This window comes from Hoplias malabaricus, chromosome 13 (assembly GCF_029633855.1).
Source record: "Hoplias malabaricus isolate fHopMal1 chromosome 13, fHopMal1.hap1, whole genome shotgun sequence".
Classification (NCBI taxonomy): domain Eukaryota; kingdom Metazoa; phylum Chordata; class Actinopteri; order Characiformes; family Erythrinidae; genus Hoplias; species Hoplias malabaricus.
Window position 1 is genome coordinate 20167314 of NC_089812.1, and position 25209 is coordinate 20192522.

General features: G+C 43.0%; 1 protein-coding gene across 3 annotated transcripts; it reads left to right on the forward strand.

The window, feature by feature from the left end:
* The first annotated feature begins 849 nt into the window (after positions 1 to 849).
* On the forward strand, positions 850 to 22845 carry traf7 (TNF receptor-associated factor 7). Of its 3 annotated transcripts, none has more exons than XM_066642665.1 (21): positions 850 to 952; positions 3735 to 3866; positions 5458 to 5515; positions 6606 to 6694; positions 8313 to 8429; positions 8653 to 8745; positions 9175 to 9208; positions 9727 to 9910; positions 12206 to 12340; positions 12520 to 12737; positions 12910 to 12983; positions 13827 to 13875; positions 13973 to 14100; positions 15177 to 15259; positions 17296 to 17335; positions 17425 to 17541; positions 17759 to 17881; positions 18778 to 18897; positions 19926 to 20057; positions 20778 to 20897; positions 21012 to 22845. In XM_066642665.1, the coding sequence occupies exons 2-21, from the start codon at positions 3771 to 3773 to the stop codon at positions 21024 to 21026; spliced, it is 2025 nt and encodes a 674-aa protein (XP_066498762.1). In that variant the 5' UTR covers positions 850 to 952; positions 3735 to 3770; the 3' UTR covers positions 21027 to 22845. The 3 variants fall into 3 exon arrangements, with proteins under 3 accessions (XP_066498762.1, XP_066498764.1, XP_066498763.1); XM_066642666.1 differs by lacking the exon at positions 850 to 952 and adding an exon at positions 4866 to 4931 and having other exon boundaries at positions 3758 to 3866; XM_066642667.1 differs by lacking the exons at positions 18778 to 18897; positions 19926 to 20057; positions 20778 to 20897; positions 21012 to 22845 and adding an exon at positions 17975 to 18188.
* The last annotated feature ends 2364 nt before the right edge of the window (positions 22846 to 25209 follow it).

Below are 25209 nucleotides of genomic sequence, written 5' to 3' on the forward strand. Positions count from 1 at the left end.
CCTAGAATGATAACTCTGAGTCGTACTATAATAAGTATCGTTTTATTCACTTCGCCACTACTCGGTTAAAATGATTCTGTAAAAATATTCAGATACTCAAAGAACATTTACCACATTTAGCTTCATTTCCTTCTATTTTTACTGAAAATAAAGATTTTTTAAATTCTAAAATTCTAAAAAGATTTACTAACTCCATTCCCTTTCCGTATATTGAAAAATTGCTTGTTTTAAATTAACACATTTTATGACGTCACAGTAACAGTATTTACACTTACACATATCCACCTATTGGAACAACAGCAATTTAGCCCCGTACCTCTAGTCGAAGTTACCAGGAACTAATACAGAGCAGACAATTAAAAGAGACCTCATTTACATATGAGTCAGAAAATAACAGCCTGTTCTGAATGCACTTTCTGATTATGTCACAAAAGCAAAAATACACCCACTTATTTGACAGCAGTTTACCTCCGCCCCTCTTTCTAGCAGAAGCTATACGGAGTATTTCAGCTGTTCTCTGAATCATACAGAGCAGCCAATTAGAACAAAGCTCATTTACATACCAGTCAGTCACTAATACAGCAGGTTTAATTGACAAAGAATGTAAAGAAACTGGAAAGTGAGAATTTATAATGTAATCATTTGTATAGTTCTTTGCTGCACATATATCACACAAATAATAAAATGTTTAGATAAAATAAAAAGATTATAGAAAAATGAAAATTAAAATATAGAAATACAAATATTTTACTTATTGTCACTTTAATAAACGTAAACTCGTACTATCCAAGTCTTCCATATTCATAAAACACGGTGCGTTACAAACTGTGGGAGTTGTAGTTCTTCAGTGTTTCGTTTTATTAGTCTCTTGTATGTTTCGTACTACAGTTCCCATGATTCATAGCGCACCATTTGGCCACAACGTTGGAGAAAATGAGAAATTTCTCTGCAGGTAAAAAATCTTTTAGATTTTGATAAACGCAGGAATAAATATGAACTAATATGATCAAAACTGTGTTTTTTTCAGGGTTTAAATCGGATTAAACGGCCGTACTGCGAGGTGTGTTACAGGATTTGGGGGGAAATGCATTCTTTAGCCTTGGTTAGATAAGGACGAGTTACTGGATTTAAACGCGAATATTCACAAAAATAAAATAAAACGCACGAATATTGGTGTACTGTCTGTAAACTAAGAGCTTGAGAAACTTTATGAGACCCTAGAGGATTTGTGTAATGCTTTAGAAAGTATTGAAAAACGGCGCTGAAGTTTAGCTTTCTTTTCACCAGATTGTTTTTTTGGAATTTGCAATACTACCTTAAATGGTGAGGCAGTTTACATAGGCGCCTCGGGCTCCACAATGTGAACTTCTGCACCATTTAAGGTGGAACGGAAAATTCCATTAGGAAGTGTTAGAAAACATATCTTAGTTTAGTGAATCAATTGTTTTATATATGATACATTCATGATTCTGATAACTTTTTTCAACTGAGAAGTTATCAGTTATATTTCCAGATTTAAATATTTTCATGTGATTACCTTTAAGTATCACAACATTTTGACAGACACGTTTAGTCACATTTATAAAAATATAAATTCAGTAAGTGTTATACACTGAATCCAGTACAGGAAGCCTGACTGTCACACGGATTCACATCTGTCTGTTTATAACTGCAGTAAAACAGGAATCTGTGCAGTGTTAATTATCCTGATGTTTTATTATATGAATCTCAAAGAACAGATTTCAGTGCTGACTCTGAACTGGACTGTACTCTGTAAATATAAACACAGTTAGAGTCTGACACCTGCAGCTCTCTCCAGAAAAGTGGAGATGGAGGTGAGTTTGGTGCTGAGCTCCATCCCCTTTCCTTTACTGACACTGTGGGAGCGTTTGGGAACTGAGGAGACTCAGTTCTGCAGGTTTGTGAGTGGAATGTTTGTCTATTCACACTGTGTTTTAATTATACAAAGATAAATATAGTTAGCCTTCCTGTTATGTTCCTGTAATGCTTTTAAAACTTTTTGTCAGAGGTTTTTGGGAAGTTTTATTGTTGTGTAAAAGTGAAATGTTGGGGAGTGATGAAAGAGGGATTTAGAATTTGTAAAGAAGGGAAGAGGTCAGTGGTAACTTAAAGGGCCTGTGCTTAGTATTTTCATTGCATTTCGCATTTGTGTGATTTTTATGCACCAAAAAACATTAAAATTCCTAGTTACGTGACCACTCCCCAGCCTCTCTCTAACTTTCAGATTTAAATCCTGTTTTATGTTAATGTCCCTTTTAAGACTGATGTATGTAAATGAACTCTAATGTGATTGGCTGTGTGTCTTTCAAATAGATGTCTGTGTTGATAACATCACTATGGATGTGTAGGGCTAAACGTGCCTGGTGCTCTGAAACACTAACTGATTCAGTTCCATCAGCTCAGCATGCTTGAAGGAGAACACTAACTGCTAAAGTTACTTACTTCTTACTTCTGTTTACGGATGACTGTGGCATCACTTGGAATTGAATTTCAGGTCTGTGGGCCCTTTAAAAGGTACCATTAATAGTGGTATCTGCCTTTTAATGCCAGGAATTTTGTTTATATCAGTAATAAATGTGTCACTGTTATTATTCAGCCATTATTTCACACTCTGGACCTGTTTCATAACGTGTTTTCTCACCGCTATCATCCTCCATGTTGTTGTTTGTTTTGTGTTGTTTGTGTGAATCTGATTGGCTGGAGTGAAGTTGTGGAGTTGTTGCCGTGGTAACCAGTTCAGACTTGCTTAATGACGTGGGTGCTGGAGATTAGACGACTGAACTGCTCTAATTGTTTTTTAGACTAATGGAGACAGCTGCTTCTAATTCTGTCTCTCACTCTCTCTACCTCTCTTTCTGTCTGACTCTCCCTTTCTTTCATTCTGAGTCTCTCTCTCTCTCTCTCTCTGTCAAACCAACTCTCCCATTGTCTTCTCTTTCTTTATTGTCTCTGCCTACATGTATTTATCTCTTTCCCTCTTAATTATCCTGTTTTTCATCTCTCTCTCTCTCTCTCTCTCTCTCTCTCTCTCTCTCTCTCTGTCTGTCTGTCTGTCTGTCTGTCTCTCAATTCAGTTCAATTCAGAGTAGCTTTATTGGCATGACTGATGAATTACAATGTTGCCAACGCATAAACAATGAAGATCATTGCATCTCTCATTTATAACTGTTCAACTTCTGTTTAGTCTTTACTCCACACACTAGAGGATAGCTGTGTGGATCTGATGGAGCTCAGCCTCATCAGTGAGGGTCAGGGGCTGGTGTGGGGAATTAGTTCTGGATTAAACTCACCACTCCAACTCATCCCAGAGGAACTCTATCGTTTCAAAGAACACAGTTCCACTGTTCCACACACCAAAGGAACTCCATCACTCCAGAGAACACAGTTCCACTGTTCCACACACCAGAGGAACTCTTCTGGGTGATTCTTGGCATTGGGTGTGAGGAGTAGTGTTTGTGGTCTAGAACTAACATCATACAGAGACATTACCATTAATTTGTTGTTTGAGTTTCTGCGATATGATACATACCATTATAATTGTTCCAGTGATGTATCGAACAGCCCCCAATATTTATTCACTAAACCTGGATTTATTTTATTGGTCGTTTATTTCTCGTTGATACCTGCATCAAGAGAAATCCCTTGGTCGTCTGATACTTGATGAATAGTGATTCAGATCCTGATTCTGTAACTCTGTACTTGTATTTCTGCAGGTGTGAGGACCCTTCTGTTTGTGGATTTGATGGATTATGAGCTCTGGTAAAGCACAACGCTACAATCGTTTCTCTGGAGGATCCACGGCTGCTTCCAACATCTGCTCATCAGTGACTGATATCAACAGCGGGGTGAGGACTACTTTTCTATATTTTTACATTTATATTTATTTACTCATTAATACATTGTAAATAGACCAGTAAACACATTGGGTGAGTTTGGAGAATGATGCTCTGTTGTGTAATTGTGTGATTGTAGGAAGTGTGAGGAAGAACATTGTGTAATGTGGGTTGTGCTGGGCATTTACTGATGATCATGAGTGCGTTTGTGTTAAAGGTGCATTCAGTGAGGGCTGGATCAGAACATGGACATGTCTAATACCATCTAAAGTTTAGATCTGAATCAAGAAAGTTTAGAAAAATTATATTTTAAAATGATATTAAAAGCAAAACTCAAGACTAAATCCCATTTCCCATTAGCCCTACTCCTCCATTTTGGGTGTGTTTGTCTCAGTTCTTGTTGGGAAAGAATGGGAGGGCTATATACAACTTTAAATGTAGATTTAGAGTCACGCCCCAAGCGGAAGCTTCTGACGCCTTGTGAATCAGCAGCAAGGGCGCTGCGCAGCGCCCAAAGAAACCCACAGATGTCAGTGTTTCCTCCTTTAAACTCTATGATCTGAAGTGTATTAACTGAGTTTAATGTAGTTTCAGTGGATTATGGCCTTTACTTCAGAACGAGCAGAAAACAGCACGAGGAGCAGCTGAGTCTCGGGAGTTAGCTGTAAATTTACAGTTACACCTTAAATAGTGTAAGAATTACATTCTAGCGCCTGATGCTACTGCAGCATTTAAGGTGGATCTGGAAGTTTGAACAGAACTCTGCAGAATGAGAATCTGAGCTGAGCTCCATATCACAGAAGAGCGAGGGGTAATCTCTGATTGTGGAACTCTTCTGAAGGAGAATAAAGCCCTGAATGTAACTAAAGTCCAGCAGCTCCTCTGATATCACTGTAGACTGGTGCAGAGCTGCTACAGAGCGGCCCTAGTCGCCTGGGAATGACGCACTGCTCTGTTTTATTTGTGTTCTGATGATGTATCAGGGTCTTGAAGGGTTGTCCCATTTCGTAGGGGGAGATTTAACCACTGCACCCTGTAACTCAGCTCCAAGGGGAGAGAGGACACTCAGAAACAAAGGTGAGGGGGAAATGAGGAATGGGATTGAGCCTAACCCTCTCGAACCATAACCCTAACCTTGTTACAACAAACACATCTTACACACTGTAACTTTAAATTACAATGAATAGCGGGATGAGGGTGGTTTCTTGTGTAAAGTAATTGTGGGAAGTAATTTTGTATAAAGATATTCAGAATTGCACTTATTTTCATTTATGAAAATTTATCTCATTATGAACCAAAAATGGGATTTAAAGCAGAAGTGTTTTCGCCACTAATTTCCTTTAATATTCTGAAACGGCTTTTATGCTGACATCTAGTGGCCTCGATGTGTCAGAGATTCTGTATTAAACCTCTGTTAAACCTGGATGTAGGGACCCACTCTGGAGAGTAAACTGGCTCAGACTCAGAGCTTCGTGTCCTGTGAGCTGGTCTTTACAGTGAACAGTGTAAAATAATAAACATTGCTGCTTTTTGTTGGTGGAAATGACTGAATGTTTTCTAGCCCTAAAAATGTAAATGGATTGTTTTGTATTTGTTCACACAGATCAGAATGGAGTCGGGTTTTGGGCCCACGTTTTCTGCTGTTGCAACAGTTAGCAAAGGTAAAGCTTATTAATTTAATAATTATTTATAAGGAAAAGTGGTTTAGCTTTAATGTGTTGCTGTAAATTATTTATATTAATCACCCACAATGTGATAAATGAAAGGTGTAGGGTAGTGTAGCCTAGTGAGGCTGCCTTGCTCCCTGCTCCCTGCACAAATTTGAGTTCATCTCAGCACAGCCCGACAGTGCACGCTGACATGTGTCGACGATAAAAGCCAGTTTCTGAGAGAGAGTATATTTCTGCTGGAGGAGCAGAGAAGTTGTAAAATAAGTGAAATAAGACAGTTCTGTTTAGAAGCACAGCTGCTAACATACACTTGTGGTTTAACACACACCACAGCAGGTGATTTTCCAGTGAACCGAGGCTCAGATCACACACATTTAGAGATAAAGGCTCATAGCTGTCGATTGAAGGCTCTGCTTTGGGGAGGGAGAGATGGCTAACACTGCAGGGAGAGTGACCTCTGCTGGCGAGGAGGGGAACCAGCTTGGACATACGTCATGCTATAGTTTAACAAGCTTGTATACATATATTAATATAATATATATATTAATATATATACACCTTTAAAGGTGTAGAAGTAAATTTGTGGGTTATTAATATCAGTTTTGGCCACAGCAAGGCGCTTCTTATAACATCGGCCCAAAAATTAATTCTTAATTTTATTAAGCTTGATTAAAGTTTCACAGATCCGCTGTTTTTACTCTGGACTCTGAGTGGAACAGGATCCTGATCCACTTCTCCACGCTCTGCTCTGTGGTCTTTAGATTTGAGTCTGTGAGCGGAGTCTGTAAAATAACATCTGATCTCTTCTATTTCTGTCCTTCCTGGAGTATTGTAATAAAATGTAACGTCTTTAACAGATGATGTTTTGCTGATGGTTTGGCACTCGGTGGTTTACAGGATGAAACCAGCACACGGTGGTGAATAAAGGAGGGGGAGGGATATCTCGGTGCTGCTGAATGCCATTAACTGAGTGTTGGGACAGTGTCATTGTGGAGTGACCTGGTTCTGGTATTGATTAAGGCCCATGCTTGGGGGCAGTGATTGATCTTCTGTAATAATTAACGTTGGTTTTGAATTTCAGAGGCCAGCAGTAATTATAAACAGCACCGCAGGACCCCCTCGTCCTCCAGCACCTTGACCTACTCCCCCCGGGACGACGACGACGGCATGGTAAGCACCACCACACTGAACTCATTATGAACACTTTCATTTTTCAAACAGTTCCCATTAAAAACATTAGCTGTTTTCACTGCCTCAGAATTTATCTCAAACCAATAGAAACACATCCACTGACCCTGCGAGGTGAGTGTGTTATTACTACTCTCCTGTAAACCCTACACTTCTGGAGAAACAAGGTTTGGGTGCAGCAGTGGCAATAAGAAACATCAGATAAGGTGTAATGATGCCTGTTGTCCATATGGTGCTCTGCAGGTCCTGCTTAGCTCATCTGATCTGTTTTGCTGTGTTTTCTCTTTCTCTGATTACTGCTGAGCTCTGGCTCCACCTGAGAGAAGGGCCAGCTGTCTGGGTTCCTTTCCTCTGTCCAGCTGCAGAGGAACGTCTCCTGATGAGGGAGTTATTATTTATAACTCAAAGGCAAACTGATGACTGGTTTTAACCGCTCCAACTGCTGCAGCAGCTGGAACACACACGCAGAGTTGGAGTCATCAACCGAACCCATGGCGGAGAGGCCTTGGTTTCGTTAAATCAGCTGCAGCAGTCTGCGTCTCATTATTACATTAAAACCTCGTATTGATTTTGGAGTGTGAGCAAGTGGCATGAACTCTACTGAGAACACAACCTTCCTTCTCACTTCCAAAGGGCATTCAGTGGTAGTTTACCCTGCACTAACTCAGATTTACACCCCTCTGGCACACGCTTGGCTTTGGGCATGGGGACCATGCCCTCAGGCGACAGATGAGCCCTGTTTCCTGAGAGACTACAAGCATCAAACCAAGCCTACTTTCTCTCCGTTATGTAAATGAGATATAACAAAGAGAAATGGCAAATCAAAATGATTGGTTCTGACAGTTCCTTGGACCAATCACAGACGCCGTGGTTCCTACATGATCAATTTTAGTGTTTCTGCTCCAGTTCCCCGCACTGGAAGGGAGAGGACAAACACATTTCTCGTCTGTCCCAAGCCCCACTGAACTCCCTGAGTAAGCAGTGACTCCGTAGGCGTATGTTGAAGTAGGCGGTGCTCTAACGGTGGTCCGTCCTCATGAGGCGGATTATTGAGACGCTGTAGTTAGAGAGCGATGATGTCATGGCTTGTTCCCGCCCACACCACAGTCGGTGTTTACTACCCTCAGCAGCTAGCGTTGCCTTGGCGTTTCAGGGCTGTGCAGTCTGCTCTTCACATTTTTGTGACTTGTATTTTTTTTTCTTCTGGGAGAAGAGAGAAATACACGGGAGTTGTGCTGATGGTGCATCATTGGATTGCCTTGTGGCTGAGAAACCGTTCACTGCCACAATAAAATTCAGCCCAGCTCTCTATGTCGACAGCTCACTAGGTTTTGGGACAGACCCCATGATGTCTATCAAACACTGCAGCTACTGCAGCATCACCGGACAGCTCAACACATCCGAGGAGAGCGCCGACCGCCCAGGTCTGGCACATCAGTCAACAGACTCCTGCGCTGATGTGATGGAAGGGGCCGTCCCAGAGAGAGCAGGGCCAGATGTGCTTAGGAAATCAACAAGGACAGGGAGTAAAAACAAATGTGTGTCTGCAAATCAGTAACCTGTAGTGTGTGTGTGTGTGTGTGTGTGTGTGTGTGTGTAGCCCCCCATAGGAACTCCTCGCCGCTCGGATTCTGCTATATCAGTTCGTTCTCTTCACTCTGAGTCCAACATGTCCCTCCGCTCCACTTTCTCTCTGCACGAAGAAGAGGAAGATACAGTCAGTAACAGCACCATCCATAAACACAAACACACACCCATATATACCAGCCAAAACATTAAGACCCCTCACAGATATGACCTTGGTGATTTATAGTGCCCCCTGGCTTACATATCTTCCTCTTTTTGTGTAACAAATGAATTGTTTTTGTGACTGCAGTGCATGTGTTTCTGACACTGGCCTGCTGAGACTGATAGACAGTCTCTCTCTCGCTCTCTCTCAGGAGCCCCAGGTGTTTGCTGAGCAGCCCTCGGTGAAGTTGTGTTGTCAGTTGTGCTGCAGCGTGTTTAAGGACCCTGTCATCACCACCTGTGGGGTGAGTGGTCTTACCCCTGTACACATCCGTCTGCACACACTCCACATAATGTCCCCCTTGTCAGTTGAGTTAAAGAAACACTAGGAAATTTTAAAAACCTTAAAATTCATGCTTCAAATTCATTGTGATGCTCCACTAAACTGTTAAAGAGAGAATAGAGCCTCTCTCATCGCTGCTCCTGGCTCAGCAATGCAGAAGTCGCACTGTGTAACATTTAGAGGAGGGTAGTTGAAGGCCCAGCTCCACTCTTACCTCAGATCAGACCACATCCACAGTTCCCTGCCCATCCCTCCACTGCTGTAATTGGCCCCAGTTTGGTTAAATGTATTTTTCCTTGTTTTCCTTGAAGCGGAGGGTGGAAAATGCACAGAACACTTTATTAAAATTAAGGTGAGGAAAAAGCTGAAATATTTTCTCTTTATCTTACAGCACACCTTCTGCAGGCGTTGTGCCTTAACCTCAGGTAAGAGCCCTCTGCGTGTGTTATGTAAAATGTATAAATGAAATTTAAGGTTCTAATGTTTACAACAAGACTCCAAGGCACTGAACACGTCTGTGAGGATTTGATGGCATTCAGCCACATAAACATTAGTGAGGTCAAGATCTGAAAGTGAGGTCAAGAACGCTGAAAGATCACTCTCACCCAGTCCCTCAGTCTCTCACCCAGTCCCTCAGTCCCTCACCCAGTCCCTCACCCAGTCCCTCACCCAGTCCCTCACCCAGTCCCTCACATACTCACCCAGTCCCTCACCTTGTGTTTTCTGGGTAGATAAAATGGCCCTTCCTGTTATCACAGTGTAATCCAGTGATCTGTTAGTGTTCTCCTCCAAGCGTGTTGAGCAACAGTGTGTTCCCGTCTCTCCGGGAAGTTTTAGGATGAAACTGTGAGGAAGACTGGATTTAAAACAATGCTGGGGTGTAAAGGAAGTGTAGAACTGTGATGAGAAGGGTGTGTGTGTGTGTGTGTGTTTCTCTCTGTAGAGAAGTGTCCGGTGGACAACTCCAAGCTGACGGTGGTGGTGAATAACATTGCAGTGGCCGAGCAGATTGGAGAGTTGTTTATTCACTGTAAATATGGCTGTAGAGCCGTGGCGTCTGGAAAACCCGCATCCTTTGAGGTGGACCCGCTTGGGTGTCCGTTCACCATCAAACTCAGCACCAGGAAGTGAGGACACACAGCTTTTTACTGTTTCAGGACGCAGTCAGCAGCATCTCTTAAAGGTGCAGTCAGTAGTTTTTACACCATAACTGAATCAGTGGAAACAGTAGATAGTCTTCCCTGCATCAATCGAGTTATGTCCCCTGCATAAAACTGCTTTAGCACAGAATTTCTGAGACCTCCAGGCCACTAAGTGTCAGTATAACAGCTGCTTAAAGATGTGAAGGAGAATCAGTGCAGATAAAGACCGATTTCTCCTTTTAAAACATGTTTGGGTAAATGATTGCGACTCCCAGATTTACTCTTTAGGTCAGTTTTACACTGGAGGCTCTCAAAATTGTCCACCCCCAAATCTCTTCAGTAATCTCTTCCACGATGTCTGACGCCAGCCTTAGCCTCGTAGCTCCAGAGTTAAACAGAGGAAGCAACATTTGGCCTATTGACTACGTCTGGGGTCAGTGGAAACATTTGTAAATTAAATCCTCATGCAAAAAATGTCAGTAAATTCCTATGTGCAGGTTCTCTAAGGTGGCACTGACATGTTGGTGTGGTTTTAGGAAACAGAGTGAATACTGAGAGCTGTAAACATCAGCAGATCACATGGGGCTTTTTTCATTTTACAGCTTTTAGCAGACGCTTTTATCCAGAGCGGCTCAGAAAAGTGCTTTGCACCTTCTTCAAAACAAACAAATCCCAGATGCTCCTCAGGTTTAGATGCTGCTGAATACAGCTGTCAGTGTGGAGATGTAGAGAGACGACATTCGGGTGCTATGCATGAATGTCTAATGAAGTCAGACATGAGTATAATGGCCACTTTAATAAATGCAGGGCATGTGCTGGGTGTTGCACTGGATTCCAACTCAGAATCTGACCTCCCTTATGTCTGTGGATGTCAGGAGCCTTAGAGCTAGATAATGTTCCCTGTTTTTGTTTGTTAAATTTTAAAACAGAAAGTGATCAGTTTGAAAACTCAGGATGAAGCCCTGGCCGCTGCGTTCCACTCCACAGAGAACATCTGTTCATGTCTGTAACTCAGTCAGGCTCTAGGTTATATGTGCAGTAGGGCTGCTGTAGTAATACCAATATATAATTTTAAAAAGAGTTGATAATAGTGATATTTGGACTTGTTTACGTTAATGACATCATGCAGTTACCCATCACACGCTCTTTACATGTGGCTTTTAGACAAAGTGAAGTGCAGTGGAGAGTGGCTCTCAGGTGGAGGAAAAGGCGTGGCTTCAGTCATCTGGAGGGGGTGTGATTACAGAATATTTGACGAATGAAAGAATGAGGAAACAATGGATCTGTTTCACCTCCTCAAGCAGAAACCCCCGGCTGAGGACAAGAAAAATCAAAAACGCTGTTAGAGTTCAGCAGCCAATGAGCTCTGACCCCAGCAGATAAATCTCAACAGTAAATAACACACTGAGTCAGTGGAGGTTAAGGGCAGTCTGTGTGTAACTGTCTATGTTTACTGTTTATATTCACAGTACGTTCTCTGTGTATTGGTCGTGTGGTAGATTTATATATATTTATATTCTATATTTATTTTATACAAAATCAGCATCTGGGTAAGTTACTGTTGTTTACAGCAGTATGTTGTACATTTGTAGTAAAATATTAAACCATTTAATATAAAGAATATATATATATATTAAATATATTTCATTTAATAAACATTAATAATAATATAATATGCATTTTGTTGCAGTAGTCATTCATTCATTCATTCTTTCATTGTCTGTAGCCCTTATCCAGTTCAGGGCAGAAACAGACCCTGGAAGGGGTGCCAATCCTTCACAGGGCGACACACACTAACATCACACCAACTCACACCAACGGACACTTTTGACTCTTCAATCCACCTACCAACGTGTGTTTTTGGTCCGTGGGAGGAAACCGGAGTGGGACTCAAACTCACAACCTCCAGGACCCTAGAGCTGTGACAGAGACACTACCTGCTGCTCCAACGTGACACCCCTGTTGCTGAAGTCAGTTCTTGAAATGAATAAAGGTGTTTTTCAGTGTGTTGTCCTTATTGCCAAGAATATAGTCATTGCCAAAACACCCTGAAATATCGTGGTATTACTTTATGGCCGCATCGCCCAGCCCTAGCGTGCAGCCCTGTAATATCTGCTGATCTGGATCATTCTGCAGGTCAATGACGTCAGCAGATATTACCCTCAGACCCCAGAGGACACCCACGTTTAGAGCAGTGAGCTGGAGCATGGACTGAGAGACTGACTGCTCCTCCGTGCTGTTAGTTTGTTTACATCTTTGTTTATCTGTTTGTTTGTTTAGGGATCATGAAGGGAGCTGTGATTATAGACCAGTTCGGTGTCCAAACAACCCCAGCTGCCCTCCGCTGCTCACCATGAACCTGGAAGCTCATCTGAAGGAGTGTGAACACATCAAATGCCCTCACTCCAAATACGGGTGTGTGGAGAGTGTACCACGAAAAATTCATCGCATGATTGTCTTCAAGTTTTAATGATGTTTTTGTTCATGTTTAAAATGAAACGTGGAGACAGATCCTCTATGAAAACCACCCGCCTGCACATTTTAACACATTACTCCTTTCCTGTTTATTTTACGAGTTTTCCTTGTATTTCCAGCTGCACATTCATCGGGAACCAGGACACGTACGAGACCCACCTGGAGGTTTGTAAGTTCGAGGGTTTGAAGGAGTTTCTTCAGCAGACAGATGATCGCTTCCATGAGATGCAGGTGACTCTGGCTCAGAAAGATCAGGACATCTCCTTCCTCAGATCCATGCTCGGAAAGCTGTCAGAGAAACTGGACCAGCTGGAGAAGAACCTGGAGCTGAAGTTTGGTGAGGAGAGATCTGTGTATTTGTGTGTATTTAAAATTATTGTGATTTGAAAATTGCTCTTTTGCAAATCAACTTTAAACGTAGTCTTTCAGCTGCTGACTTTAAAATCCCTCACCTGTATTTTTGAGGGGGTTTTGGGACTGTCTGAGCAGCTGTTTGTGATGTTTTCCAGATGTTTTGGATGAGAACCAAAGTAAACTGAGTGAGGACCTGATGGAGTTCCGCAGAGACGCTTCTATGCTCAATGTAAGCAGAAGGGCGTTTGGGTACCACTTTAAAATAAGACTAAACTTGTAAAGGTTTATAAATAGCTTACAATAAGGTGATTAATGGTTATTAATTAGGTTATAAATGCATTACAAATCATTAATAACCAGTTATAAAACACAGACGGAAAGTGAAAATGTGACCTGGTGGTTGCCAAATAGTGAACCCTCATCCATCTACAGTTAACCCTCAGATCTCGCCGAATACTGACCTCACTGTTTGTCCTCCATCAGTTGTCAGCTCCAGAACAGATTTATTAATGAGTTTAATCAGCATTTTCAGTTCTGACACTTTCAGGAGTAGACGAAAATAAGGTCAGTGTTCCTGTTTATCTCTGTGCTACAAAAGATTATTAATTACCTTTTTAAGGTGTTTACAGCCTAATTAATAACCATATAATAAACATATTTTGAAACCATGTATAAACCTTTATAAATGCAGACTTATTTTAAAGTGGTATCTAAATTTCTACCTGAGACTCTGGTCTAACTCTCTGTTTTAAAGAGTTTCAGGGTTAGTCCTGATCCTACAGAACCTATAGAATAGTTAGACAAAAGAAAGATGTATTTTCCACTGATGAGGGCTGGAGTCAATCGGCCAAGACATGTTTGAATTTTATTTTTAAAATTCAATTTAAAAAAGGTTTAGAGCAGGAGCCACGAGGCTAACGGTTCTGACAAGCTCCATATGTCAATAGTCACCCACATAGCATTCGTAAATGTTGTTTCACAGTATGTGGATTGGTGGGCCCATATTGTTGTGCACATGCACTGAATAAGTTTTTAACTCTTTTAACTCCCCTTTGTCTCTGCGTGTGTCCAGGACGAGCTGTCCCACATTAACGCCCGGCTGAACATGGGCATCCTCGGCTGTGAGTACCGCCCTCTCCTCGGCTCCATCACACTGGGATACGACGTCTCTGTTTACTGTGGGTGTTGGTTCTCACTCTCTGTCTGCTTGTGTTCCAGCGTACGACCCTCAGCAGATCTTCAAGTGTAAGGGCACGTTTGTGGGTCACCAGGGTCCAGTGTGGTGTTTGTGTGTTTACTCCACCGGTGATCTACTCTTCAGTGGATCCTCAGACAAAACCATCAAGGTACTCTCAGTTACACACACTACAGGTCCAAATGTTAACAGATGTCCCCCTGATAGTGAGTGTAATCAGCTACTTTAAAGACATCCATCCATCCACCTTCCATAACCACTTTATCCTCATCAGGGTCGCACTGGATCCAGAGCCTCCTCGCTTTACAGAACCTGGTCTGTATACGTTCTGTAGAAACACAAAAAATGTAATGGGGTGCTCTGGAGTAGCTGCACATGAGCCTAATAGTGCTGTTCCACTGCATGATACTGACTCTACTCTCTGTTTGGTCAGTGGTTGGTTTTCCAATCCCACAGTTCCCCCCTGAAATGTACAGGGTATCGTCTCTAACCCCGTCTCTAAGGGGAACAATGGGCTTTGGAAACCACAACATCGGCGGAGGTAACGTTAAGCGGTGTTTACTCATGGTGTATTGTTGTTTGTTAGTGTTACTTGTTGTATTATTGGCGTATTGTTGTTTGAGACTGAACAGCTCCGTCATCAGTTCAGACAGTACTGAGTTTGTTCCTTCCTTGTTGCAACGTCCAGCTCTCGCTGGGTTCTTTCGTGGGCCACCGATCCAAGGAGCGTTTGAACCTCTTCAAAAGACCACGGCGTAATTTTAGAAGCTGCCCTCGTGAGTTGGATTAAAACAAATGTGATCTCTGCTGCAGCTGAAGATTTTACAGATGGAGAGTTGGTGCTGGACGTCTGCATTGCGTGGTGTAGAGTCACGACTCTCTCTGGACAATCAGAGCTCTGCAAGGTGTACACGCCACGGTTTAGTCCCTACTCGGCGCGCTCTGAACCACGAGAGAACAGCGACTAAACAAGAACCCGCGTTCAGAACCAGGACCTGATTTACCTGATGGAGGAGGAGAAAAGACGAGTAGTCTCTGTACCATGCCCATGTGGTGGAAAAGCACCATATGTTCATGAGGCTCAGTGTCAAGTGTAGGATAGAAGTGGAACTGTTTTCTGGAGCAAATAAACTCCATGCTGTGTGTTGGGTCTGCACTGGTTTGATGTATTTGTGTGATACCTAGTCTTCTTTGTTTGTGTAATCTCTTTTCTCACTTTGTGTTTAGGTGTGGGACACCTGCACCACCTACAAATGCCAGAAGACGCTGGAGGGCCATGATGGCATCGTGCTGGCGCTGTGTATTCAGGGGTGAGTGTGTAGATGTGACAGGAGGTATCTGTGTGACTGGCTCTCGTTCTTTAGTAATGTTCCTGATCATCTGAGACGTTAGCAGAGGAGTAACCACAGCAATTAGAGAAGACCCTACAGATACAGGTGTCAAAAAAGGCTGGTTTCCACAGACCTAAAGGACATTTGTTGTATGTAAAAAATATTTGTCAAGAAAATTAAAGAGGACCCCCACCCTGTCCACCCTCTTCTCCACAGAGGAACACAGTTCTGTTTCTTAATGAAACGTTTGTGACCTGCTTTGGTCCAACCCCCACGAGCCCAACAGCAGTGTTCTCCCCTTGTCTAAACAGTCCTGTTCAGAACGCCTGCTTTCAGCACCTGTTCTTTTAAATGATAATGAGCCGCTCGCTGTTCACGCCAACCCTGAGCACACATCAGTGAGGAGTGAGGAGCAGAAGCTTTGGTTTTTTGCTGTTTTTCTTTCTTCTGTTTTTGTTTTCTCTGTTTTAACTCAGTGCTCTTATTTCTCCATGCTCGTTGTATCTGTTTTGCTGCGCATAACCACGTCTTTGCACTTTCACTGTAACACGGGTCCAGCTGAAACTGAAACACCTGTCATTTTAGGTTTCATGGCTAAATTGGACCAGCCTGGTGGCCAATCTTCATTAATTGCACATTGCACCAGTAAGGGCAGAGTGTGAATTAGCAGAGGGTAAGAGCACAGTTTTGCTCAAAATATTGCAATGCACACAACATTATGGGTGACATACCAGAGTTCAAAAGAGGACAAATTGTTGGTGCACGTCTTGCTGGCGCATCTGTGACCAAGACAGCAAGTCTTTGTGATGTATCAAGAGCCACTGTATCCAGGGTAATGTCAGCATACCACCAAGAAGGACGAAACACATCCAACAGGATCAACTGTGGACACAAGAGGAAGCTGTCTGAAAGGGATGTTGGGGTGCTAACCTGGATTGTATGTAAAAAACATAAAACCATGGCTGCCCAAATCACGGCAGAATTTAATGTGCACCTCAACTCTCATGTTTCCACCAGAACTGTCCGTCGGGATCTCCACAGGGTCAATATACATGGCCGGGCTGCTATAGCCAAACCTTTGATCACTCATGCCAATGCCAAACATCGGTTTCAATGGTGCAAGGAGCGCAAATCTTGGGCTGTGGACAACGTGAAACATGTATTGTTCTCTGAGTCCAGCTTTACTGTTTTCCCCACATCCGGGAGAGTTACGGTGTGGAGAAGCCCCAAAGAAGCCTACCACCCAGACTGTTGCATTCCCAGAGTGAAGCATGGGGGTGGGTTGGGCTGCCATATCATGGCATTCCCTTGGCCCAGTACTTGGCTAGATGGGCAAGTCACTGCCAAGGACTACCAAACCATTCTGGAGGACCATGTGCATCCAATGGTTCAAATATTGTATCCTGAAGGCGGTGCTGTGTATCAGGATGACAATGCACTAATACACACAGCAAGACTGGTGAAAGATTGGTTCGATGAACATGAAAGTGAAGTTGAATATCTCCCATGGCCTGCAGAGTCACCAGATCTAAATATTATTGAACCACTTTGGGGTGTTTTGGAAGAGCGAGTCAGGAAACGTTTTCCTCCACCAGCATCACGTAGTGACCTGGCCACTATCCTGCAAGAAGAATGGCTTAAAATCCCTCTGACCACTGTGCAGGACTTGTATATGTCATTCCCAAGACGAATTGACGCTGTATTGGCTGCAAAAGAGGCCCTACAACATACTAATAAATTATTGTGGTCTAAAACCAGGTGTTTCACTTTCATTGTCCGACACCTGTACATAAGATGCAGGGCAAAGTCAGAGCGAAGTTGTTTTGTCTCCAAGTTTGTCTTGGTAAGATCCAGTTCCACACTTTTTCCACCAGTGTGGAGTTTTGCATAATGTGATCCCTTTAAAATCCAACAACCAGAATTAAGATTCAAGGGTTACATTTGTGTGTATGAAACATTCCCATTCTGTCTCTCTCTCTCTCTCTCTCTCTCTCTCTCTCTCTCTCTCTCTGCAGGAATAAGTTGTACAGTGGCTCAGCTGACTGCACCATCATTGTGAGTGAGGGTCGATTTAAATAATTTCCAAAATCTGAGAATAGATGCCTTTTTAATGTTCACTGATGTGTTTGTGTGTGTTTTCTCAGGTCTGGGACATTCAGACACTGCAGAAAGTGAACACGATTCGAGCTCATGATAATCCCGTGTGTACGCTCGTCTCCTCCCACAACATGCTATTCAGCGGCTCTCTGAAGGCCATCAAGGTCAGTCTCTGAGAGCCCACACTGGTGCACAGGGTTGGGGTTGGACTGTGGAACAGGATTCCTGAGGGTACACAGTGTTCTCCACACAGCAGATGTGTGTGTGGATTCGTAAAAACAGATGAATGACCTCATCACTGCAGGAATTTCCCAAGTGTTTTCTCCAAATACAACCACATCTCCACCACGTTCTGAAGTGTGTGTGTGTGTGTCTGTGTAGGTCTGGGACATCGTAGGGACGGAGCTGAAGCTGAAGAAGGAGCTGACGGGGTTAAACCACTGGGTTCGAGCTCTGGTGGCGTCTCAGAATCATCTCTACAGCGGATCATACCAGACCATAAAGGTCAGGACCGGAACTTCTCCCCCTCTTCATCCTAAATGGATAATTGTAGCTGAGGATGAAGGATTAAATGCCTGTTTCGTTTGAATGTTTCAGGATCAAGTGGTGCTCTCACTGCTGATTGAAGCGATAGTGTTCTGTGTAGTTTAAAATCCAAGTTTCCAAGAGACATTTGTAGAGAATTAAACACATGCAGAGAGAAACTCTAAATCTGGAGGAAGAAGGAGAGAGGAGAGAGAGGGAGAACACAGGCACAGGAGGGGAATAGAGAGGACAGGATGGAGAATTTATAAAGAGAGGGAGATGCACAAGAGGAAGAGATGGAGAAGAGTGGGAGAGAGAGAGGAAAAAGGAGAGAATGTCTGGAGATATGGAACAGGTAACAGAGAAGAGACAGAGGAGCGAGAGGGTTGTTGCTGTGGTAACAGCTGTGTTCTTGGTGGTGATGTTGGGCTCAATGTATCTGCAGCTGGAGTTTAGACACAGCTGGATGTTTCAGAAATCCACACGGACACCAGACACACAACAGGGGGCGCTGTTGAAACATGATGAAACACATCAGTGCCACTCTGGCTTTCGGTTAATTATTAGTTCATTAGTGTTTTATTATTTTGAGCGATTGGATGATAAATCAATATTTATAAATTGTACATTTAAATAAATTACCATTATATTAAAATAAATATGGCACTTTGTTTGTAATGGGATCTGATAAGAGATAATAAAAAAGCTGCTGCTTCCTTGAGTTTATCATCGGCCAGAGAAGGACTGTTTAACATTGACTGTACAAATATTAAATTCTATTATAACATTACGGGGAATCTTAATCAGCCTCAAAATGTTCATCAGTGGAGTCCTGGTTTTTATTGTGTTTAAATTCTCTCTGTGTTTTTGGTCAGATCTGGGATATCCGCTCTCTGGAGTGTGTTCATGTCCTCCAGACCTCCGGGGGCAGTGTGTACTCCATCGCAGTCACCAACCACCACATAGTGTGTGGAACCTACGAGAACCTCATCCATGTGAGAAATCTTCCTTTAATGACTCTGAAATAAGTGTCTCCTCGTTTGTATTTATTTCTTCAAGGCGAGACTATTTTCGCTTGTTGTTTAGAGGTTTATAATCTTCGACTGTAATCATTAATAAATTCAGAGGTAAAACTTTGTATTTAGTTCCATATGTTCATACAATCCTTGTATATTTGTTTATTGTTTATTTAATAATTTAATCTGCAATAATTTAATCTGAACTCTCAACAATCGTTAAAACAATCACCGTATGTTTCCATCAGCGTCACTTCGGTTCTTCACGCAGCTGCAGTAGTCTGTGTCTGTCACTCAAAGGGGCAGATTCCACACTGTCCTCTGGTGGAGGACATATGTCCGAGATCACAGTTCTTAAATATGAGCTCGTGTAACACGTGCTCGTGTAAGAAGCTTAAAGTATAAAATTCTACGGTAATAATTAAATGTAATATTGGGTCTGTCCCAAAACCCAGTGAGCTGTCGATATGGAGAGTGTTTTACATCACAGTGAGTGTGCTCCAGACACATGGACTGTCCCAATTCTCAGGAACATTAAATATGCTGCCTACTGAGATACCTTAATCTGGCGTCTAACTAAAGCACCTCATGAGGACAGACCATGGGCAGAACGCTACCGACATAAACAGACGCCTACGGAGTCACTGACAACTTAGGGAGCACAGTAGGGGCAGACCTAAAGAGTTTTGTGATAATTTTAGCGAATGATCCTCTTCTGTGCCTCATATTACAGTAATAAAGTGTCTGTAGGATGATGATCAACTCAGGTCCAAAAGGAGTGAATAATAAGAAAATGATGATTGGAGTAACCTTAGGTGAAGAAACGGACAGACGGGTCCCTGTGACACTAGCTTTACCTGTTTAGTACCCCAGGTGGGTAAAGAGGAGGATGGGGGTTGAGTCTGGGATCTGGATGTTTTCATGTTTGGAGTCTAATGAGCACCTGACTGTGATAGTAGGAGGATGAACACTTTACAGTACAGTTGCTTTAATGTTGTGTTTTATAGGTGTGGGATATCGAGTCTAAAGAGCAGGTTCGAACTCTGACGGGTCATGTTGGGACAGTTTATGCTCTGGCAGTTATCTCCACTCCAGACCAGACCAAAGTGTTCAGCGCCTCGTACGACCGCTCCCTCAGGGTAACGTCTTTTTACCTGTGTCTCTTAATACTGAGTCCCCCGCCCCCAGGCCCCTACCACTGAGCCCTCTGCCTCTGTTCCCCCTAGTGGTGGTGGTGGTGGTCTCAGCTCTTGTTGGGAGGGTGGGTGGGGTGAAGGATGTGAAGTGTGAGGGCAACATGGGTCTTCAGACTGAGATTATTTAGAGTCACGCTCTAAACAGAGGGTTATGATTCCTTGTGAATCAGCAGCGAGACACTGTGCAGCGCCCAAAGAAACCCACAGATATCAGTATTTCCTTCTTTAAACTCTATGATCCCCAGTGTATTATCTGAGTTTAATGTAGTTTCAACGGATTATGGCTTTTACTTCAGAACGAGCAGAAAACATCACGAGGAGCAGCTGAGTCTCGGGAGTTAGCTGTAAATTTACAGTTCCACCTTAAATAGTGTAAGTTTGAACAGAACTCTGCAGAATGAAAATCTGAGAATCAGGGTCTTGAAGGGTTGTCCTGTGTCGTAGGGCAAGATTTAACCACTGCACCCTGTAACTCAACTCCAAGGGGAGAGGGGACACTCAGAAACAAGGGGGAGAGGGGGAATGACGAATGGAATTGAACCTAAAATCTTTAAATGTTTTATTTTAGAATTCAGGAAACAGAGCAGTGTGGTTCATTTAACGTGTGCACTTCTGACACACCTCTGTGTTCTGATTGGTCCTTGTGTTTACTCACATGTACAGGTGTGGAGTATGGATAACATGATCTGCACTCAGACCCTGCTGAGGCACCAGGGCAGTGTAACAGCACTCGCTGTCTCCAGGGGGCGCCTCTTCTCCGGAGCAGTGGACAGCACTGTCAAGGTTGGTCATTCCTCTCTCTCTTCTCAATCACTTCTTCAGTCAAAAATGAAATACAAACACAAAGTTAGATCTTTTCTGGAACCAAAGACTGACTGTGTTCTCCCCCACCCCCAGGTTTGGACGTGTTAGAGGATCCCGTTATCACACTACACCTCTCTCAGTCTCTCTCTGTCTCTTTCTCTCTCTTTCTTTCTCTCTCTCTCTCTCTCTCTCTCTCTCTCTCTCTCTCTCTCTCTCTCTCTCTCCCTGTCTCTCTCCCTCCCTCTCCCCCACTTTGTCTTTCTCTCTCTCTCTGTGTGTGTGTGTGTGTGAATCTGAAAGAGGCAGTGCTGGGTTCTGTTCAGACTCCATCGGGTCTCTGACTGACGCGACCAGGACCAGTATGGAGTCTGATTGAGTTCTGCATGCTGTGGATGTGGACTCGGCGGGGAGTGTCTGAGCTGAAGACCCGGGGCAAAAACACGGCTGCGTGAACTCGGTCTGTCTCTGATGAACAGTATGATTTCGCTGTTTTTGATTCAGTGGCAACGCTGAACTCTGCTCTTTTTGTAAATAGAACATGCTGAAGGCCGTTACACACCGAACGCTCACAGAATGTAACGTGAAATATTCAGAAATAACTTTAGGATTATTTGATACTCTGTTGTTTGCATCTTGATGAAACCAAATCAACAAACAAACAAACAAACCCAGACGAATGCGCAGAATGTCTCCAGATAGCGCCCTGTGAGCAGTGTCTCTGTTTATTTTAGGTTCATTCAGTTTCTAGCGCTCAGTTTACAAAGTCTGGAGGAGGGTCTCCCGAATGTTCCGCAGTTCCAGCCCCAGTGATACCTTAGCCCTCCGAGGGTCTGAGTCACCTCTGGGTGGGTGGGGGTGCCCCTTGTCCTCCCCTCATCTCAGAGCATGGGGGTGGGTTGGTGGAGGTGATGAATTTTCACCCAAATATTCGCCGTCTCCAGTTCCCTCCGTTAGTGGAAATCAGACTCCTACCATCATACATCAAACTCCTGGATCAAACAGTTAGCTGGATGTCCATATGTGGAGTCGTGGGTGTGGCTAGGTGTCCAGATAGATAGATAAATGTTATAGATCTCAAAGGGCATGCATTTGTCTTTGTGTTCTGTGGGAAACAACAAACCACAGTCCCGCGCTCTGAGTTTGAGGGCATTAAAGAGTTAAATATCAATGATGCAATAAATGAAATAAATTTTCCCCTAAAGAAGCCCAGCTCAGCTCTGGACCTGACTACATTTCGGTCGTCACTGAGAGCTTCCAGGTTTTTAACTCTGCTTTGGACCATTTAGAGCGACCCACAGCCTGGAATAGGGACAGACCCGGGCATGAGGACGGCGCTGGTTCAGACTCAGCTCTGACCACCACAGGATTTCTTTAGAAAGTGACTGTTAAAGTAGTGTCTCAGAACTTCTGCTGGGCCTCTGTCACCGGGGCATCCGCTTTATCCAGTCGGTTACGGCGGTCCTACACTGGCCCACTCTGCGGTTCTCTGCTCTAAGGCTAACATGCTAACACAGACTAGTGCAGTAATCAGAGATCTAGAACCTAAAGCCCTTAATGAGGGACGTTTATCAGAATCCAACACCACCATGTTCTAGAAGTGTCCTAAAAACTTTCAGAGTTAAAGCTGCAGTCTGTGGTTTTACTGCCACAAAGCCACACAACAGTCTGTTTAAACTGGGGTTTGGCACAGAATCTCTGACACATCCACTAGGGGTCAGTATAACACCTGTAGTTTAACATGCAGCAGAGAAAATGACTGACCTTTAATTGGAAGTGTATAAAGTGTAAATGTGGTTATTGATGATGCAGCAGCTTGTTTCCCCTGGGGACTGTGTTATATTTACAGATGGTTTTATAAACTGGTTTATTTAACACAAGGATATTGGTTTAGAAATAATTTTGAAACAGTTTTACTTGTAATTTCACATTAACTCAATCAATCAAATTGTGTATATATATATATATATATATATATATATATATATATAGGGCTTTTTACAACTGACGATGTCACAAAGCAGCTTCACAGATTTAGTATCAAAACAGATCATTTGAATCAAAGCCTGATGCGAACAGCCGAAGGTGACAGCGGCAGAAAAAAACTCCCTCAAGGCCAGAAAAGGAAACCTCAGGAGGAACCAAGACTCAGAGGGGACTGTCCTCCTCTGATCACACTATTGATAGAAATTTACACTATCACCAGTTAAGTGTCAATATGCTACAGTGTAGTAGTAATAATAATAATAGTGACATGAATCTGGGGCTACACTAACAGTGCTGCCACCATTTCTACTTCAGTTGTGGTGTGTAATTGGCAAAGGGTCCGGGGCTGGAAGCTGTAGATTTTGGTGGGTAGGGTTAGGGTGGGTAGATGGTCCTCAACCCAGAGAGCAAGTGAGCACAGTGTCAGAGTTTACCATGACTATTGATCGATTGGGGAAATTGTTTCTTTGCATTTTACCCGTCCATGGCAGTGAACACACAAACACACACTTGGGGCACAGTGGAGAACAGTGTAAAAAACGATATATAAATCCATTTTGATTGATTGGACACACACACACACGCACAGCTGGAGCAGGGGGCTGTGAACACGTCGGCGCTTGGGAGTAGTTTGGAGGTTAGGCACTTTGCTCAAGGGTACTTCAGCCGTGAATTTTTTCTTCCCGATCCCGGGAACTGACCCGGCGACACTCCAGCCTCAAGCTCACTTCTCTAACCTCAAACCCAACATTGCACACTGTTGAAAGGTTAACGATGAAGACACAGGCAAGAGTTAAACCTGGAGCTCTTTCAAACTGAAATTCTGATTTAAACCCCTTCCTCTCCCAGCACAGTGACCCCTCAGGTCCATCACTGCTTTAATAAAAGTGAGCTTTGACCTGACTCTGGAAAACATCGCCACTGAAATAAATCTGTAAACTGAGCTCAGCACAAGCCCCAATCACAGAGGAGTGATATAATACTTTCCTAATATTGTAATGAGCTAATATATATTCATAAGTAATCTGCAAGTACCACACATTCCCAAAGAGACTATGACCACATTCCCGTCAGTGAAATATTACTCTGTGTTCAGTTCAGACGGTGTGTGGCATTGTTTTGTTATGAAATAATTAAGGAAGACTTTGACATTATTGTGTTTTTAGGACATTTCTGGTCCTCTCTGGTTCTGACTTGCAGTTCTGAACGCGTGGTGTGTTGGGTTCTGTGCTCCGGTTCAGAGACTGGAACCTGGTGCCAATGCTTTTGAAAATCAGTGTTTAATAGTTTTTTATTTTTCTGATGGAAGTGATTTCTCGCCATGCGCCTTTCGAACAAAACCCACTAAACCTTTCTGCAGTTTTTCTGGTTTTGTTGGTTTTGTAGTTCTTGCAGTAGACGGACAGGGTCCCTCTCAGAGACCCTGGGGTTTATTTGCTGTCAAGGGGGTGTTTTGTTTTCTGGGGGGCTGTGGTGGGGTGGGGGGGTTGAACTTCTGTACAAACTCACACTCCTGGTCTGATCATTAAAGCTGTGTCTATTTTAAGCCTTGTGTGTGATGATCTTCACTGTGTTAGTGTGTGTATGTCTTCCTCTAGTGTCTCGCCATGGAGCTACAGCCTCTGTTCATTTCCCTGACCATGTTCTCACTGTTGGATATAAACTTTGTATCTGCTTTTTCTTTATACTTCTACAAACAGAATTAATTCACTTGCTTTAAAGCAGTTGTTTCTGGTTGTTGCTGCTCTGGAGATACGAGGTCTCTTTCCTGACTGTGACATTAAATATAAGATTAAATAAAGGGTCAGAGCAGTGGACAGTGGATGTGAATGGAACCAGAGGACAGTAGATGGCGGGGGTGTGACGGTGTGAGTGTGTATGTTTGTGTAATACAGAAACGGGGAGAAATAAATGAGACCTGAGTGTTGTATAATACAGAACTGGTGAGAAATAAAATGAGACCTGAGCTGTGTAATACAGAACTAGTGAGAAATAAATGAGACCTGAGTTGTGTGTAATACAGAACAGGTGAGAAATAAATGAGACCTGAGGTGTGTGTAATACAGAACCAGTGAGAAATAAATGAGACCTGAGCTGTGTGTAAACAGAACAGGAGAGAAATAAATGAGACCTGAGTTGTGTATAACACAGAACAGGTGAGAAATAAATGAGACCTGAGATGTGTGTAATACAGAACAGGTGAGAAATAAGAGACCATTATTTTGTATAGAACATTTATGTTTATTTAGAGCAGGTGGTTGTTGTGCATCACTGTAAAGCACACCACGTTCCCAACGTCAGTTACAGC

What these genes read in the sequence shown, in the direction of transcription:
- traf7 (XM_066642665.1), top strand. Translation starts at nt 3,771, where the DNA reads ATGAGCTCTGGTAAAGCACAACGCTACAATCGTTTCTCTGGAGGATCC. An exon ending in TGCCCTCACTCCAAATACGG is followed by an intron (nt 12,341 to 12,519) that starts GTGTGTGGAGAG and finishes TTGTATTTCCAG; the next exon opens with CTGCACATTCATCGGGAACC. An exon ending in GATCATACCAGACCATAAAG is followed by an intron (nt 17,882 to 18,777) that starts GTCAGGACCGGA and finishes GTTTTTGGTCAG; the next exon opens with ATCTGGGATATCCGCTCTCT.